Source organism: Tinamus guttatus, unplaced genomic scaffold (genome assembly GCF_059628265.1).
Source record: "Tinamus guttatus ecotype Peru unplaced genomic scaffold, ASM5962826v1 Tinamus_guttatus_pri_ptg000044l, whole genome shotgun sequence".
NCBI classification, from domain to species: domain Eukaryota; kingdom Metazoa; phylum Chordata; class Aves; order Tinamiformes; family Tinamidae; genus Tinamus; species Tinamus guttatus.
Genome location: NW_028288578.1, coordinates 3,045,755 through 3,063,595, shown reverse-complemented (window position 1 = coordinate 3,063,595; position 17,841 = coordinate 3,045,755). Strand labels below are relative to the sequence as shown.

At 45.5% G+C, this 17,841-nt stretch overlaps 2 protein-coding genes across 2 annotated transcripts; both read left to right on the top strand.

The window, feature by feature from the left end:
• The first annotated feature begins 510 nt into the window (after positions 1 to 510).
• TXNDC12 (thioredoxin domain containing 12) lies at positions 511 to 8,490 on the top strand. The gene is made up of 7 exons (XM_088536800.1): positions 511 to 658; positions 2,088 to 2,148; positions 6,320 to 6,372; positions 6,778 to 6,851; positions 7,413 to 7,482; positions 7,573 to 7,656; positions 8,082 to 8,490. Exons 1-7 carry the CDS (start codon positions 577 to 579, stop codon positions 8,159 to 8,161), a joined length of 504 nt encoding a protein of 167 aa, XP_088392926.1. The 5' UTR covers positions 511 to 576; the 3' UTR covers positions 8,162 to 8,490.
• Positions 3,070 to 3,945, top strand: KTI12 (KTI12 chromatin associated homolog). The gene has a single exon (XM_088536759.1). The coding sequence runs from the start codon at positions 3,070 to 3,072 to the stop codon at positions 3,790 to 3,792; it is 723 nt and encodes a 240-aa protein (XP_088392885.1). The 3' UTR covers positions 3,793 to 3,945.
• Positions 8,491 to 17,841: the final 9,351 nt, after the last annotated feature.

Below are 17,841 nucleotides of genomic sequence, written 5' to 3'. Positions count from 1 at the left end.
AGTAAAGATAGCGTTTATTTTTATTTTTTTTAATAAATATTTTTTTTCAATTAAAAAGGGAAGAGAGAAATCCCAAGCTTTGCAAAGCAGGAGCGCCCGCAGAGTTGCTGCTCGCAGAAGTAAGTGGAGGTTTTGCAAATTAACCCAAGTCTCCAGCGAAGCTGGCAGCGGCTTTAACCTTCCCGAACACCTGGGATAACTCTCGAGAGTCGCCAAAGTAGTGTTCGTTTAACAGGGGGAAATAACAAGTCAAAACCCAGCGTGTTCCCGCCTAGACGAGTCTTAATCATGGTGAGGGGACACCAGCGCCCTGGAGGTGGCCCCAGCCGGAGGGCGGTGCTACAGCCAGAAGGGACACCCCCCTCCTACCCCGCGGACCGTCGCTCCTTTCCGCATTTGGGCTGGCAGAGAGCACCGCCCACATCCGCCGCACATCACTTCCTGCCCTTCAAATTATATATATATATATATAAATTAATTAATTAATTTAAAGAAGGAGGAAAAAAAAAAAAATCGGCGCGCCCGGTGCGGTCCGGAGGCAGCACTTGTGTGAGCGGCACGGCCCCGCGTGCTGCCATGGCGGCCCGGACGGCGCTCTCCGTGTCCTGCCTGTGCCTGGCGCTGGCGATCGCCGCGGCGGCCGACGGCCTCGGAAAGGGTCAGGCTGGGGCGAGGGGCTGCCGCGGGGCTAGGGAGGGCGGCGGGCGCCGGGCCGGGCCGGGAGGCGGCGCGGGCTGAGGGCGCCGGTTCGAACCGGCTCGTTCCGGCTGCGGCGCCCGCCGCAGGGCGCCGCTCTCTCTCATGGCTTCGTGCTCTCACCCCGCGTTGGTGTCGCCTTCAGCGCGAGGGGGGTCCCCGGCAGAGCTGGTCCATGGCGGGAGCACGGGTCGATCCAGGGTCGAGCGTGGGGAGCCCCGCATGGTCAAGTGGGCAAGGTGTGATTTCATGGGGCATTTCCTCTTTCACTGATATGTTATTTAATGCCTTTAAAAGCATCCTGAAGCTCACCACAGAGTGATTTTTCTTTAACTGAAAGAATAACTTCTAAAAAGCCTTTGCTGGTTGGGCTGTTGAAAGAGTTGATGTGGCAGTACTCTAGGTAAACATGAGTCCTGCTCACAGCCCGACCTTTATTCGCTTCGCCGTTTTATCCAGACACTTAGAAGGGAGGTTCGTTTCCGGAGCTAACTCTGGATGGGACAGGAACAGGACCTACCCACCTCCCTGTTGGGAAAACTAAATATTTGACATGTTGCATCACTCATGTTCATAGTAGTGCCTATGAGGACGCAAGTCCTCTGCCTTCCCTGCCATCAGCTCCTGGCCGATGTGCAGTCTTCCAAGCCCCAGTTCTCCGCATGGCTCTTGGCCACACGCTGATATCAGCTTGTAGGGTAAAGGAAAAGGTAGTGCTCTCTGCTTTGCAGATGTTAAATGTACGTTCATTCAATCCCACCTCAGCTGCCACAGCAAGACTGAGTCTCCAGTTACAGACTATCCAGTTACTGAATAAAATGTTACCTGTGTTTTTCAGGGTCTGTAACGTTTAGAAAGCTGCAGTGGGGCTCTTTTTTTTTTTTACTATTTTGCCGTAATTATCAACAGCTGTCATATTTAGTGTAGTATTTCTAGAACAATTAATAAGCATTTATGAACCTCTATGCTTTAACTTTTGCATTAGGTCACATTCAGTAGGATTTAGGAAGCCGAACGGGAACATTTCTAATTTGTCCCTAATCAGTTAATAAATGTTCACAGATTGAGAAGGAGTGGGGAATAATCACAAAGCACTTTAATCTCTCTTTCAGAGATTTTGTTGTCATTTGCATATGTGTAAATATTCATATGTGCATGGTTTCCTTTTCTTAATTAATTTCAGTGGGATTCCTCCTAAAACTCTGTAGGTTGTATTTGTTTCTGCAAGACTTTCCAGTCATTTATTTCCATTTTTCCCTAGGACTGGGATTATAGTTGGTCTTTAAAAAGGAGAGAATATAAAATGAGTTGAAACCTTAGAGGTTAGCCTGTTTTCATTTGCTGTTGACATGTTTTATTATGCAACATTTATAAACTCTATTCTCTGGCAGGTTTCGGGGATCATATTCACTGGAGAACACTAGAAGATGGGAAGAAAGAGGCAGCAGCCAGGTATGTTATATGGATCTAAATACAGAAAAGTATCTCCTAAGAAAATCACAAAGATTCTGTGTCAATCTGAAATTTAACCGCAGAATATAGCACTTATTAGATGATAGGAAGGTGATGTAGGAGTTTCAGCAGTTCAGCACCCTATCGTCCATCAGACAGAAAATACAGATTTGCTGAGACATCACTTCCATGTAACCATATCAATGTAAGTTTTCGATTGAGATTCTGTCAAGTCTTTGAAATAAGAAGAAAATAGTTTTTTTGACTGTTTGTCATAGCAAAGAAGGATGGAGACCCCAAACCCGCAAACATTTACACTTCCTTACTAGTACTCATTCAATGCCCCTGCTAATAGGTTCCCTAAAATTGGATGTGTATACGTAGATTTGGTGCCTTGATGTGTGATAAGAGTTATTTTGTTGACGTCTGGAAAAGCAGCCTGAAAGTTTCAAGCTACAGGGATCTGGTTAAGTTGTTTAAATAGCATGTTCTTGTCTCTATTAAAATGTCAGAAATGTATGTTTTTATTTGTAAACTACATCTGTCACTATACATGCCAGTGCACTGTACTGCCATCAGCACTGATTGATTGTGCGTTAGGGGTTGGGTGGTTAATTGAATTTCGCACTCGGACTGATCTGTCTGATGCCTTCCCATCACCGCACCTTGTGGAGTCCAAGTTAACAGAGGCGGCCAGAAGTCGGACGAGGGCTTTGCGGGGCATTTTGGCGCTGTTTGTGCCGCGGCAGCCAAGCCGCAGAGCTGTAAAGCGCGGCCGTTCCGGGGCGCGCGCCCGGCGAGGCCGCCCCCGGCCCTGGCGGGGAAGGGACACGGGGAGGCGGCGGGTCAGCGCGCGCCGCCGGTTGCCGCGGTGACGCGTGACGGAAGCGGAAGTGCGCGGCGGCGCTTCCGGCGGCGGCCATGCCGCTCGTGGTGCTGTGCGGCGCGCGGGGCAGCGGCAAGAGCCGGCGCGCGGCGGAGCTGCGGGCGGCGCTGGGCGGGCCCGAGCACGCGGCGCACGTGGTGACCGAGGCGGAAGGCGGGCGGGCGGCGCTGCTGGCCGAGGTGTCGCGGCGGCTCAGCCGGCGGGACGTGCTGATCGTGGACGCGGGGAACGAGCTGCGCAGCGTGCGCTACGAGCTGTACTGTGCGGCGCGGCAGGCGGGCACGGCGCGCTGCGTGCTGCACTGCGCCTGCGGCGGCGGCGGCGCCGGCGAGCCGCCCTTCGAGGCCCCCGACCCGAGCAACCGCTGGGACCAGCCGCTCTTCACGGTGGGCGCCGAGGAGGCGCTGCCGCTGGACGCCATCCGCGCGGCGCTCTGGGAGAGCCGCCCGCCGCCGCCGCACCGCGCCACACGCTCGCAGCCGCTCCAGTCGGCCTCCTTCCTGCACCGCCTCGACTGCGTCACGCAGGAGGTGCTGGCGGCCGTGCTGGAGGCGCAGCGCGCGGGTGCCCAGCCCGGAGAGCTCATCCATGTGCCCGGTGCCGCCGAGGCACTGCGGCTGAGCCGCCCGCTGGGCATGGCCGAGCTGAGCCGCCTGCGGCGGCAGTTCATCAGCTACGCCAAGACACAGCCCTGCGACGAGAACCTGCCCCAGCTGGCCAGCATGTTCCTGCAGTACCTGAGCCGCAGCATCCAGTGAGGCCCCGGGTTGGGCCTCCAGCTACTGCTGTCTGTCTGCTGCCCCCAAGGAGCTCGTGTCCTGCCCAATCCATGTGCGATTTGGCGGCTGCAGCTGTGGGAAGATGGGTCTTGTGTTCCTGCAGCAGCTGAGCAAGCTGTGCTGTGAAGAGGAGCCGCAGAGAAGGTGCCGCTACACACAGCCTGTTCTCCTCATCTCCTGGCAAGGACAGCTCCTCAGGCAAGTGAGCAGCCTCCTGTGGAGACCCAAACTGCCAAATCAGGGCATGTAAAACTGGAAGTGCAAAGGTGATGGCTGGGGCCGTTGGCCTGTGTCTTGGCTCGGAGGACTGGTTTCCTAAGGCTCTCTCCAAATACGTTAGGCTGCAGAAGAGACTTCTGTTCCAGGGCTGGAGCAGGTAGTGTTTTTAGGATGCAACTGTTCGAAAAAATCCTGCCAAAACGAAGAGATAGATTTGCAAATGCTGCACAACGGAAACGTGCTGGTTTAGCAAGCTCGAACCTCTCATTATTAAACCTGAAACAGCGTGCCTTAATGGAGTGTGGCGTCTTAATTTATGTGCAAGACTGTTTTATGGAAAAAAAAAAAAAACTTGCTATGGCTTTTCTCTGCAAGATCATTATTAAATACATTTAAATACATTACTTGTTTAAGAATGATTGCGCTCAACACAGATGACCTGAAATGCTGTTGTCTGCTCTGGGTCTGACCTTGAAACTCTCCCATGAGTCTTTACCATCTGTGGTTAAATAGCTTTCTTCTGGCCTTACTTTCAACTTATTTCAGTCTTTGTCATATGAGGTATATTGCTGACATTTAGTTCTCTGCTTTTATTTTTCAATGGATGATTCACCTGCCTTTTTTGGATGGAGTTTGATTTGAACTGTGCAGGTAGTGTTATCTGAGAGGAGATGGTAAAGGGTGCAGGAAGTTTATTTAACTGAGGTGCTTGGCATTGGCTGTTTATGCATTATACCAGCTACTAAATGGACCGTTGTGCTGTGGAACTGAGAAATGACTACAGAAATATTTTGATGTATATAATCTCACTTCCTAGTCAGAGTAAAGAGAATAAAGTGGGGAAAATGCATTCAGTTTCTGTAAAACTTTTGTGAGTTCTCTCTGGCTCAGAGATTATATTGCAAGGTTGCAAACACCTCCATTTACAATCTGCTTTGGAAATTTTTCTTAGCTGGAACAAAGAAAGTGTGCTTCTGTACCAGTTACGGTTGGTTGAACTCTTCTGACATGCTACACTGATCCTTGATAATAAGAGCAGCACGTATTTTCCAGACTTAAATCAGCCTCTCCTGGAGAAAGGAGCAAAATCGTGTTGTCATCTTGTAAAAGAGAATGTTAATGTTTTGGCTATGTAGAAGTGGCAGACTTCTGTTTAAACTTCTCTAAATGTCAGTTCCTTCCTTTCCATCCTTTCCTGGCTCTGAAGGCCTTAACTGGATGCTGCTGGATAGAGATTTCCCTTCAAACTGATGTACAGCTAAGTAAGAACTTGCCCTTCAGTTCTGCTGGTAACAAATGTATTTGCCACCACATGCAAAGCTGTTTAAATTCTGTGGGTGACAACTCTTGAGAGCCATACCTTATTCTTAACCCCTAAAAAGGTAATGTTCAGAACTTAAAATAGCAAAAAACTTAACTTGGCTTTGCCTTGCATTCCTGAAAATTAGTGTGTGTCTACATGCCACATTCTCTGCATATCTTTCTGAATTCCTCCAGAAAGTGAAGTAATGGATTAATAGGTTCACTGCCGATAACGGGGAGATATGGGAAGTTCCTGGTGAGTAAAAGGTCCCTGTTTTAACACATAATGTAGCCTGAATACATTACAAAGTAGTAGCTTAGAGAATCTGAACTTGGTAGACCTGATTTTGTCAGAAGGTGAAATGCTAAGAGTATTTTAAGAACATTTTTAAATAAAACATGAGCAATAGAAACAGCCTGTAGGAATGGGTCAGTAATGAAGGTCAGGCGAATTGTTTGGGGAGAGAAGGAGTAATATACATATGGTCACTTAATACACTGAACTCAGTACTCTAGTCTTTACAGGTAACTGCTTGTTAATTGTACAGGGAACTTAGACTCTTAACTTTTGTCCTTTACATTACATTTAATTTGTGCTTCAATTTTACATGATGCCCTTCCTTGTGCCGCCACTTGTCACAGCCATGACAGATTTGTTGCAGCACACCAAAGGTTGGAAACTAGCCTGGCAACCAGGGGGTTGCACCTAAGAAAATCTGAACTAAGAGCAAACCCTGCAAGGAGAAAGCCTGCTAGTTTTTGGCTGGCATTTATAATAAATTTATTTTTACACATTTAAGATGGGGAAAACCATTTGCAAGATAACAAAGCCACAGCAGAAGCTATTTACATTTCCATTATTCTATAGTACTTACGGCCTTTGTAGGTAGGTGTGTTGATTTTCACAACATGCATGTAATGGAATTTGGTTTAGAGGTTCAGCTGTAAGATTTTTTTGACTATTTTTTTTCTTTTTCTTTTGAAGTGGGTTGCCTCTTATGGTTATCATCCACAAGTCCTGGTGTGGAGCTTGTAAAGGTAGGTACATTTAGTACTACACCTTGCTGAATTTTCTGACTGACTTTTCCATACAAATTGTGTTTAAATCATATAACATTATGTAGCCATGAGAAAAATGAACTTTGCATGCAAAGTGTAGCTAGCTTTTTTTTTTTTTTCTCACTTCGAATGGTATAATGTAGCACTTCTTTACTGCTATTAGTGCTACTGAAAGCCGGCGATGTCTAAATAAGAGCAAATCAACAGCTGTAATATTGCACTTTTTCAAGCTCATTGAATAGTACTTGCTTTCCATCAGGAGGAATGGAGTAGAGATTTTGGTGCTGACCTGAAATTTTCTGTACTTGCTTTGTACATTTTTTTTTCTAATTCCTCCCTCACCCTTTTTCTTTTTTTTTTTTTTTTTTTTTTTTTCTTAATTAGCTTTAAAGCCAAAGTTTGCTGAATCCAAGGAGATCTCTGAACTTGCTCATAATTTTGTTATGGTCAACCTTGAGGTAGGCTCTCTTCTGGCTCATGTCTATGCTACTGCTACATAATTAAGAATTTGGAATCCTCCTTACTGGTTTCATCCTATCTTGGCTGCATCTTAATCCTGCATTCCTGAATAGGTATTCAGAATAGATTGATACAGCTGATTGAATATGATACGATTTCTTTTTAAAACAATACTATTATTTTAATTGTGGTTATGAATCTGACTCCTTTGTAATCTCTAACAATTTGCACGTTGAGTTACTCCACTGCAGCAATAAAGGAATTTATATTCGTTCTCTCATTACGTGTCAAACGTTTCAACACTGAAGTGAAGTTTGCTTAATGTAAAAGCTACAATACAGTAAAAATAATTAATTTTCACAAATGATACTTGTTTGGGTGAAAATATCCTTATTTCCTTTGAAAGAGGAAGCTAGTGCAGCTAGTTTGCTTCTGTTCAAAATGTAAATTACTCTGCGTAACTGGAATCTGAAGACAACAGCTTTTTTCTTTGAAATAAACACTATTTTTTGTTAGATACCTCACTAATATATGCCCTCTCTTCTGTCTCGCTTTGGTAGGATGATGAAGAACCAAAGGATGAAGCTTTTAGCCCAGATGGAGGTTACATTCCCAGAATCCTTTTCATGGGTAAGACATCCACAGCTGTTGAATCCACAGGACTCTTACAATTCTTGCTTTTACCACTTAAATATCCTGTTTGTTTTCTGTTTTTCATAGATCCCAGTGGAAAAGTCCACCCAGAGATCATCAATGAGAAAGGAAATCCCAGCTACAAGTATTTCTATACCAATGCTGATCAAGGTACGTGCAAAGGAGTTTAAAAGGCATCTTTAGTGGGGGAGTGTGAAGAAAAAAGTAAGATTGGTTTTGAATGGAAAAATAATCGTATTTCACGGCATGGGTGGAAGCTGTTACATGGAAGGTGAATGAGTGACTCCTTTGAGGAACGATGTTCAGTATTAGGATGCACCTTAGAGGGTAACACCTGTAGGCCCTAAGCTGTCTCTGAATTTGTGGCATGGAAAAACCACACAATTCGTATGATCCAGCTGCAAAATGTTGCGAGAGGGAAGAGTGCAACTCTGCTTTTTTTTTTTTTCCCATGGGTACTTTGTTGATGTGCATTCTGTAAGTCTGTGTTGATTTAGAACACTTTCATGACCAGGAGACCTTGGTGTTTTGGTCTTGAGATTAATCAGTTGATATCTCTCTGTCTAATCTTACAGTTGTCCAAGGGATGAAGGAGGCCCAGGAGAAGCTGACAGGTGATGCTTTCAAACAAAAACACCTGGGAGATGAACTATAATAAATATACTGAATGATGCTTTTTCATCACTTCAAAACTCTAAAATGAAATAATTCATTTTTTAATTATTAAATCATTAAGGAGGCTAAGAATGTAGATACACAGGAGGGACATAATTCTCCTGTAGACAATGTTAGGTTAAACCCTGTTTGAAATGCACACACATGCATCAATTACAGTGTTATCTCCTTCTCTGCACAGCAGGTTGGTTCTGTAATGGTTACTAGCAACTATGTAATGTGCAAACACACTGATCCCAGAAAGGAGATCCTGTACCTGCCTGTAGCACAGCAACCACTAATATTATGTGTTAAAAGGGAGGTATGGGGGGCAAAACTTTCATCTGGGGACAAACAGTGTGACTGGAGTACATTTTGGTGTTTATTCAGGGTTTGATCCCTCTTTGTTAACTGGTATTATGTGATCTCATTGTTTTTACTGGCAATATTCAGATTAATGGGGCATGCTCCTGGGCCAGACATTTTTCAGAGATTTCCTAATCATTAATTCTGCCACTGAACCAAGTAGAATAAATTTCATGAATGTTCAAGAAGCATGTGAAATTATTAGCTCTGCAAACATATTTTTATGTAGAATTTTGTGTAGTGATTTATCTTTATTTGCCTGTGGGCAGAAATTGAACTTATTCCTTGTGCACTCACCTTTTGATTGTTTTATGAAATGAAGGTGGGTTATGTAGAAGCATTATGGGGATTTCCCTTTATTCTTTGAATGTTTTTTGGAGAATGCCTTGCCATCACATTGTACTGTATTTTTGTATCAAGGTGAAAAATTAAACATTTTTAAACACAGATATGTGAAGAGTGTTTGGTGGTAAAAGGTAAACTTTCTCCAGGCTAACCAATCTCAGCTCTTTCAGCCTCTCCTCGCATGAGAGATGCTTCAGTCCCTTAATAATCTTTGTGGCCTTTGCTCAACTCAGTCCAGCGTATCCTTGTCCTTTTCCTACTGGGGATCCCAGCGCTGGACCCAGTGATGGGGCAGAGGGTTAGAATTGCCTCCCTGGACTTGCTGGTGATGCTCATCCCAGCCACAAGGGCACACTGCTGGTCCATGCTCAACTTGGAGGCCATCAAGACCCCCAGGTCCTTCCCTGCAAAGCTGCTTTCCAGACCTTTCTCCCTGTGCCAGTGCATACGGTTATTCCTGCCCTGGTGCAAGACTTTGCAACTCTCCCTGTTGATGAGAGGCTTCTCTGCCCGTTTCTCAGGCTGTCAAGGTCCCTCTGAGTGGCAGCACAAGTATCCGGTCTGTCAGTCACCTCTGCCAAGTCTGAATCATCTGCAAACTTGCTGAGGGTATGTTTGGTCTCATCCTCTAGGTCACTCATGCAGAGGTTAAACAATCTTGTTCCTAGCTTGCTTCAGGGGAGACATGGAGTAGTGACTGGCCTCCAGCTGGACTTTGTGCTGCTGATGACAACATCTGAATTGCTGAACTCGCTTGCATTTCACTTTCCTCATGCATTCTGGAGTCCTATCTTGGCTTTTTAACTCTTACCTGCTAGATTTAGTGTGGTAGTTTCACATGAAATGTTCTGTGGTTATTGAGTGTGAATATGATGGAAACAACAAAAAAAGTATTTGTATGTATAAAAATAAGTATGTACATACATGCATAGTTGCACACAGGAACATGCGCATACCTGCATGTTATTCATCCTTCTTTGCAGTTCCCAGGAAGTACTAAAGATTCACTGTCACGTTTTCTTTTTTCCCCATGTCCTTCAGGAAATGATCTTTGGGACTTCTCCAGTCTCTATGTGTTCCTTTATGGAAGATTTTCCCTGAAAAAAATGAAGGGTTTTAGTGGCTCTTTAGATTACCAGAATCAAATGTTCAATATGTTTTGGAAAGAAGCATTTTACTCATAAATAAAACAAAAAAGGAAGTTTCAGCTAATACAATCTTGCCATCTTTATTAAACTAACTAATGCAGTTGAGAAGGGGAAGGGCAGCAGCTCAAGCACAGAAGTTCTCTTTCAGTTCTGAAATCGAAGTAATCATTTTAAAGCTAAACAAAAGTCAAGAACGATTGCATTTAATGTGACAAAATTAATCAGTTGTATGACTGAACGGAGAATGTCTTCAGACACTTGCAGAGAAAAAAAAAAAGAGTCAAAAAGATAACTGTAACAAACACAAAGAAATAAGATTTCTGTGGATGATTTTGAGGAGCTAGCTGAGCCAACATGTCCAGTGAGTCCTTTTTTTATGGCTCAGTAGTGTTATGAATTCTAGTTTTTAGACTAGTCTTCCTTTAAGGCATTTTGGACACTGTAACTCAGCTGGACATTAAAAGACAGTGACTCAGTGGGGGCTGGAGAGAAGGGATTTATTGCACATTATAATTATTCTGCTCAGCTACTAAAGTTTTTCTACAGGTTTTATCCTCTGCTTTTCTTGCTAATTGACTAATAAATTAAGAAGCCAGTTAAGCTCAGCAACTATTCTTAAGTTGTATCATTGTATCAGCCTTCAAAGTAAATAGTTCAATTCCTGAAAAAAGATTTGTGTTCTGCACAAATCGTAATTTTTTAGCTCTATCAGTTGACCTAATAACAGGTCCTCTCTGATATTTCTTCATTCCTGCCCTTTTAAAAATTAATTTCTGCTGTTTTTCCTACTTGCCACCAGGGGGAGGACTCTGCTTGTTCATCTGGGATCTGAGTCAAAAAACATAATTGAAAAAGCAATTACTAATGCAAAATAGCAGGGTGCAACTCCGAGATTTACCAGGCACACTTGCACAGCAACCTTGCCCTCATTTTAGCTCTGCAATGAAATTACACTCTGTGACGTGCACATCATTCGTCCCAAAGCCTTGCTGGGCAAAACACTCTGATTTCAGAAGCAAATGTGGCCTCAGGGTAGTATCTATAAAGTTCTCCATCTATAGGGATCTCTCTTCCATGATAGATCTGGGAAGTGTATTTCAGTTTTTAGACTTAAGAGCATTCCAGTTCAAAAATACTTTTCTTCACCTCTTCTCTGATGTGTCTCTTCTCCCTCAGCACTTTCTGCCTTCCAGACTTTGCTACTTTTAATGGAAAAAATATAGCCCCCCTTTTTTTTTTTTTTCCTCCTGTGGCATCATTTAGGTAATGGCTGTGTCCTACCCTTATGGACAGGCTGAGCTGATACAGCCTCTGCCTCCCTGTCGTCCCTTGTTCTTGCTCCGCTCTTGATGAAACTTTTTCATCCTTCTCAGTAGCAAGGCGGATCTGGGGCCTTCCTGGCTAGGGTGACAGAATATGATGTTTGTCCTGCCATGCCTTGATTGCTATGGGCAGCTAGTTAACAAATGTAAAAGCCAGTTCATATCTCTCTTGATTTGTTACTTATATATAAATGATATAAATGTTTTTCTATCATTATCTTTATGACTCTCAATAAACCTGTATACATACACAACTTCCTTCTATCCATTCCCCGAATCTCCTTGGATCCTCAGTTTCTCCCCCTTTCATGAGGAGAACAAAACCAACAGACACTTCAAAATCTGTAGCGTAGGCCCCAGCCAAATCAACCTGATACAAACAAACTTGCTGTCAGCTCCCTTCTTCCCAGAAACAAACCACAGAGGGGAAAAAAAACTCTAAACTTAATTAAAGAGTGACTTGATTGCAGCTAGCCATCTGGCTGCCCGGGAACAGAGGTTGCTCTGTGCACCTGGGGCTGAGCAGGCTTGAAGGAAGTGTCAGCGAGAGACTCTGGAAACCTTCTCTCTGCCTTGCGAAGCAGCAGGGAACAAAAGTGCAAGAGGCAAGAACATCAGCAGAGCTGGAGCATCCCGGCTGTCATTGGAGTAAGCAAATTAGTGTCCATTTTATGGAAAGGAAAGCCAAAGGTTGAGGCTTATCTACAAGGTTGCATCCCACTTCCAGGGAGCTGTGCAAGTTGTGTTGAGGGCTGATGTGACTGGGGAGTTTGCTGTCTGAAGGGAACCAGGAAACAATCACAAATGGTTGTCAAAATAGCAAAAGCAGTTTTGTGCCAAAACTATTTGGCATAGAATTAGCTCATTCCTCTGTTCTTCCTCCAAGAAACGGGTGCCGATTGGTTAAGCAGGTTAGTCAAATAAACTCCGTTTGCTTTTCCTTTCAGAGTTTGTGTAGTGCTAGGAGCGGCTACACGCAATCCCCAGGCTCACCATTGTCCCGGGAGCACTGCTCCTGAAAGAGGTGGGATTGACTCGCGGGTGCCAGCAGGATATCACCACGTCAGCACGGCGCCAGGAGGAGGAATCACCCCGCAGTGCTACGTACCACCCACAGAAAAGTAGGAGGAAAAGGGGCCAAGGCTTGTGGGACCCTCTGCAGGCCATGGCAAATGTCATGACTCCAATTTGTGATGGTTAAATCAGTAGTAGGTTCCTTAGATTAAGGAGAAAAGGAATGAGCCAAGTTATCTGTTCGTAACTAGCCTGGAAGGGAGAGACCCGTGCTCCCAGTATGCCTGGTGCTGTCTCCGAGCAGCACGAGACGCTGTCACACACCACCCTCACTGGCACATGTCCCAGGACATGTAGAGCAGCCCTCCGAGCACGTGTGGGTGCAGGCAGGGAACGTCCTGGCATGGCTCACCGAGCGCTGGGTGCTGGCAAAACAGCAGGCACTTCTGAGCTGCTCCTGCCTTCAGCTTTTCTGGCCAACACAGATGACTCCTTTTCACAGGTGTCTCCTCCCCTTCTTCTATCCCTGTGGTGACAAACCCATTTGCACACATTTTGGGGAGACAGCATGGTGCATTTAGTCTGTGCACACTATGCTGAAAAGAAAAAGTGCCTGGGTGTATGCTACCTATTTGAATAAGGAGGATTTGGGTTTTCTTTTCCTTGCAATTGGCACATTTTATTCTAGCTTCCCTAGACAACAGCTGGCAATGAGCAGAAACTGCTGCTCTGTGTGCAAACTGTGCTTCTTTGGGATATTGTTTTATCTACATGTGACCACTGCTTATCACAAGCTCAAACAAGGAGCCTTTTAAACTCAGGGTCATGATTGTTATTATTATTTACAACACCGCACGTAGCAAGCCCTCATCTTTCATTTAGGTACCTTGGTGCTGTTCTTGCTGTAGTGATAAATAAAATAAATAAAGCAACAAATAAAATATTAGTTTTAGAAAAAATTAAAATCATTTTGTTGGGTCAGTTGCTTAGTGTGAGGATGCTGTAACTTAAGTTACATATGGCGTAAGTGCAGCAGACTCTGTGTATCATATGCTTGATCAATGTGCTTGCATGAGCATTGTGTGAGAGTCAGACAGATGTACATGTCAGGTAACAAGATAAAGCGTAACACCTGCTCTTCCCTTCCCTCTCAGTGCGCTCGTGGGAGCTCTCTCCTGCGCGGTGTCTCCATTTGCCCAGCTATAAATCTAAAATAACTCAGGTCTCCCTCACAGGGAGCTGTGCCAGGAGCAGACAGCTGTACAATGTCAAACCCAGGATGCAAAGTGCAGTAGAAGTGCAAACAATATTCACTTTCTAAATTAGAGAAACACAGTGAAAACAAGTGACAGACAGCTCCTGAAACAGCCTCAGAAAAGAATCACTATAAATTCCCCTGTCTCCTTATTACCTACGTACATCTCTTCTCCTCTCAGTTAGTCCTGACCAAGAAATGGCTTTTATAATGTTTTCGTGTGTGGTTGAACATAAACACTGGCATCGTGGGAATGGGGCAAATTCTGGAAATGCCTTTGGAAGTGACTCAGTGCTTTTGGCTGTGATCACAGCATCTTAAATCGTGTGATTGCTAAGAAGATAAAACCTTTAAACAAAAACAAACCAGAAGTAAATGTAAGTCATACTGCGTTCCTGGCATCAAAGATGCAGGTTTCTGTCCACAGCCACAAGACGAGTGCCGAGCACTATCCCCAGTGCTGCCATGACATGGCCTGATGCAGAAAACATACTTCTCAGAGCAAAAAAAAAAAAAAAAAAAAAAAAAAGAATTGCAAAGAGCTGAAAAGCTTTTTGTGGGTGTCAGCCTGTTGGGCTGTCTGTGAAATAATTATTACAGTGAAGCTGGGGCTTCGTTCCAGTATTGAATATGTCAAGTTGCCTACACAAATTTGCTCCCTTGCTTAAGACATTAATCAGGACTGTTTAAATTCTTGACCACACAATGGTAATTTCAGCTGGAGTTTCAAGGGCAAATGTCATCATTTTAGGTGAAGGTGGAAAATCATTTGGGAACTGAAGTGTCCCCAGGGCTGCCAGTGGATGGCTCTGACCTGAACCAAGACGAGCAGCCATGTCCTACCTCTGATCCGCGATGCTCCCTAGAGATCCCTGAAGCTTCGCTGTGACTCTCCTGCAGCGACAGGCATTGGATATATCCCAGTTAAACCGAACTGCTGCCCTTGCCCACTTTCCACACACTCTCATTGCCACAGCTAGCCCATTGCCCTGGGGAAGATGTAGCAAAAAAAGTACGCCTCAAAATGTTGTAAAGGGAAAGGTTGTACTAAAGCTGGGTGAATCCACACCTAAGACAGTTGTTTAAGATCACCAGCTGTGCAAAAAGCTTTACAAGCAGAGAATGTGACTGTGTGCACCTGAGTTACGGTGACAAAACCAGCAGCCGCCACGATGCGTTTGATGCAGCCCCAAATGCCTGACTGTGGTTGCTGAGGGTGAGCCTGATCCATCACACTGGAGAGCCTTTTAAACACACACCCTTAATCTTGTTCTCTTTCTTGAGGGGATCACCTCTGAAAACAGCATTCTCAGCTCTTTCAATAGACTAGATTGGGGGTTTAGGTCCCTCATCTTGATCTTGGGATCTGTTTGTGGGATTTTGAAGCTGGGAGGATCAGCTGTGACCACTTCAGCTGATCTCCAGGCCAGCAGTTTAGAATAGTAGCTCATGATGCTAGCTCTGTCATCAGTAGGCTTCAGACTTAACAAAGCTATTGTAGAGAAATAAACTGCTACCGGCTGTGTGGAAACGGAGACGAAAACGGCCACGTTTGGAACAAACTTCCCGCAACCGGAACGGGGGGGGCCTCCACGGGCTCTGCCGGGCCCTGCGCGCCGCCCCCGCCCCGCCCTCGGGCCGCCCCAGGTGGCGGCGGGGGGGCGGCAAACGCCACGCGAGCGGCGGCCGCGGGACCGGTTCGGTTCGGCTCGGCTCGGCTCGACTGGGCTCCGCGCGATCGCTCGGCTCCTCCAGCGCCTCCGTCCCAGGTGAGGAGCCGCAGCAACTAACGGCGGAGACGGGAGCGGCGCGGCGGGTAACGGCCGGCGCGCGCCTCGCCTCAGGGCGCCGCGGCGGGAAGCGACAGGTGCGAGCAACGGCCGCCGCGCCTCAGCGCGCCGCGTCCCGCGGGCCGAGCGCCCCGGGAAGCCGGCGCCGGGAGGTGCCCTGGAAGAGGCTGTGCCTCGGGGGCAGCTGGGGAGAAACGCGTCAGGGAGCGCTTGTACGCACCTCCTCTGCAAAAAGAAAGGAGGGTTTACTGGGCGTGAAAGGTGAAATAGTGGTGTTTTATACTTAAAATAGACGGAGAGCCTGGGGGGATCATCAGACGGATCTGCCGGGCTGCCCTGCCGCTAGCGGGTGATTTTGGCCGGTCTCTATCGTTCTGTGGGATTGTTTGCTGCTCACCGAACAATGAAAAAAAATACAAGAAAGTAAAAAGCTCGGCACAGGTGAACGGTAGTGAAGCGAGCTCCTGGGACACGGGCGATTTTGGCTTTGGGCTGTTAAAGGGGGGAGAGCTGCCACGGCCGGCGAGGAGATCTCACCCGTGCCTCGCTGCCACGAGGTGAGGCCGAGCAGGTTCATCGTCCCCCTCTCATTTACAAAAAGCCTGAAACTGCCCGTTTCTCCAGCTTGTGCACTACGAGCATCGTTTCTGCCATGTGTTTTGAGGTGATGGATTCTCGTCTGTGCCAGCAGCACGGGGATGCCCTGCAGTAATGTGCCATACTGAGGGATCGCAGGCAGCCTCACCGAGACCAGCGTTTCCACTGTCCTTTGCCTCCCTTCTTGTCCCTGTGCAGCGTGTTGGGTAGATCTGACCTAGATTAGTGCCACTAACCTGACCACAAAAGAGATAAATTCCAACCTGTTTTTTTTTTTCCTTGGTATGAGACAATGTTTCATGTTTCTGTGCATGCTTTTTGATTCATTCCAGATTAAAATAATACTCCTGTATTTGGATTGCCTTTTTTTTTTTTTTCTTCCCCTCACTTCTTCTTTGTCTGTAGAAGTAGGAAATGTCAATGGAATGGCAGTTTTCACTTCAGTGTCTGATCATGAGGCTACTGGCATTAGGTTATAGTGGGTGAAAGATAAACGCATATGCCGCTGTATATGAGCGTATAATTTAAAAGCTTTTCCTTCTTACTCTTTGCACTTGCTATCTTGGAAGAGGTTATACATACATACATATATATATATATATATATATATATATATATGTAGATAAACATATACTGAAGCCTTGGTGTGATTGCTGTCTTCAAGAGTTGGTTCTGTCAGGACAATTTGTGATAGAAGTCAGATGAGAGGCAAATAAGGCAATCTTTAAATCAGACAGTTTTTGTAACTTTGACAAAAATGTACTGTCCTTTTGCAAGTCTGCTACATTTACAGGTAATAAAAACCACTGAACACTTCACAATTTATTTTCAATAGTTCTTCTTGATACATCTTACCTGTAGCAAGACAATGAGTGTGATGTATTTATCAGCACATGAGTTGTTAGCGTCCCTTAAGTTTTGTGTTAGTTGATGTGTGTTGCAAAGAGCTTTTCTTACTCTGACTTTTTTTTTCACCATAATCTGAACAGCATGGATCTTGCATCACACCAGCTAGTGGTAACACAAGGGAAGGAGACTCATGTCCTCCTAACCTCCCCCCAGGTCTGTGGCTGTTGCTAGTTAAAGGCTGAGGAAGTTTTTTTTGTTTTTTTTTTATATCAGGCTGACGTTGAGAAATGTCCTGACATGATAATTTCAACTATTCTCTATTCTGTAAAACTGTATCTTCTGCCTAAAGTTGTGCAGTGCTTAGAGAGCTCTTGTGCTTAACTTACTGCAGTGTGAGAGTACATGGTCTTTGGAATAAGCAGTAAGGCTTATGTTTGGGAATTTAAGCATGAGAATTGTCAAGGAGGGCACTTGCGTCCTAGTCCTGGTTAGCAGCTGGTTTACCTCACAGCAGGGAGAACATGGTAGCATGGAGATACTAAGTTCTTCACCATCAATTTTCTGCTTTGGAGATGAGGAAAAAAGGCAGCAAGATACAACTCCATCTGCCCTGCAGAGGCATCCTGAGCTGGTCATGGCTGCAAGCTGTTCAGATTTACAAATGGTTATTACAAGGCACTACTAATCTCCAGGTGCCTTGTTAGGTTGGGATGCCAACTTGTTTTTCTTATAAATGAAAGAATTCCGACCTCCTGGTCATACAGAGAAATCTGTAAATATTGTCTTGGGCATCCTGATGGGCTAGAGTCTACCTGAATCTGCATGTGACCTAAGTCAGTATCTCTGAATCGTGTGAATTTCGTCCTGTATCTGAGCTTTCTCTATCAACCACTGCATTGAGGGAGTGTGGTCACCGCTTCCTCTGCGCTGAGGCTCCCTCCCTGCACAGAAGTTAGCTAGTGCTTGCCCCCGGCTGGGGAGAGATCAGCACAGGG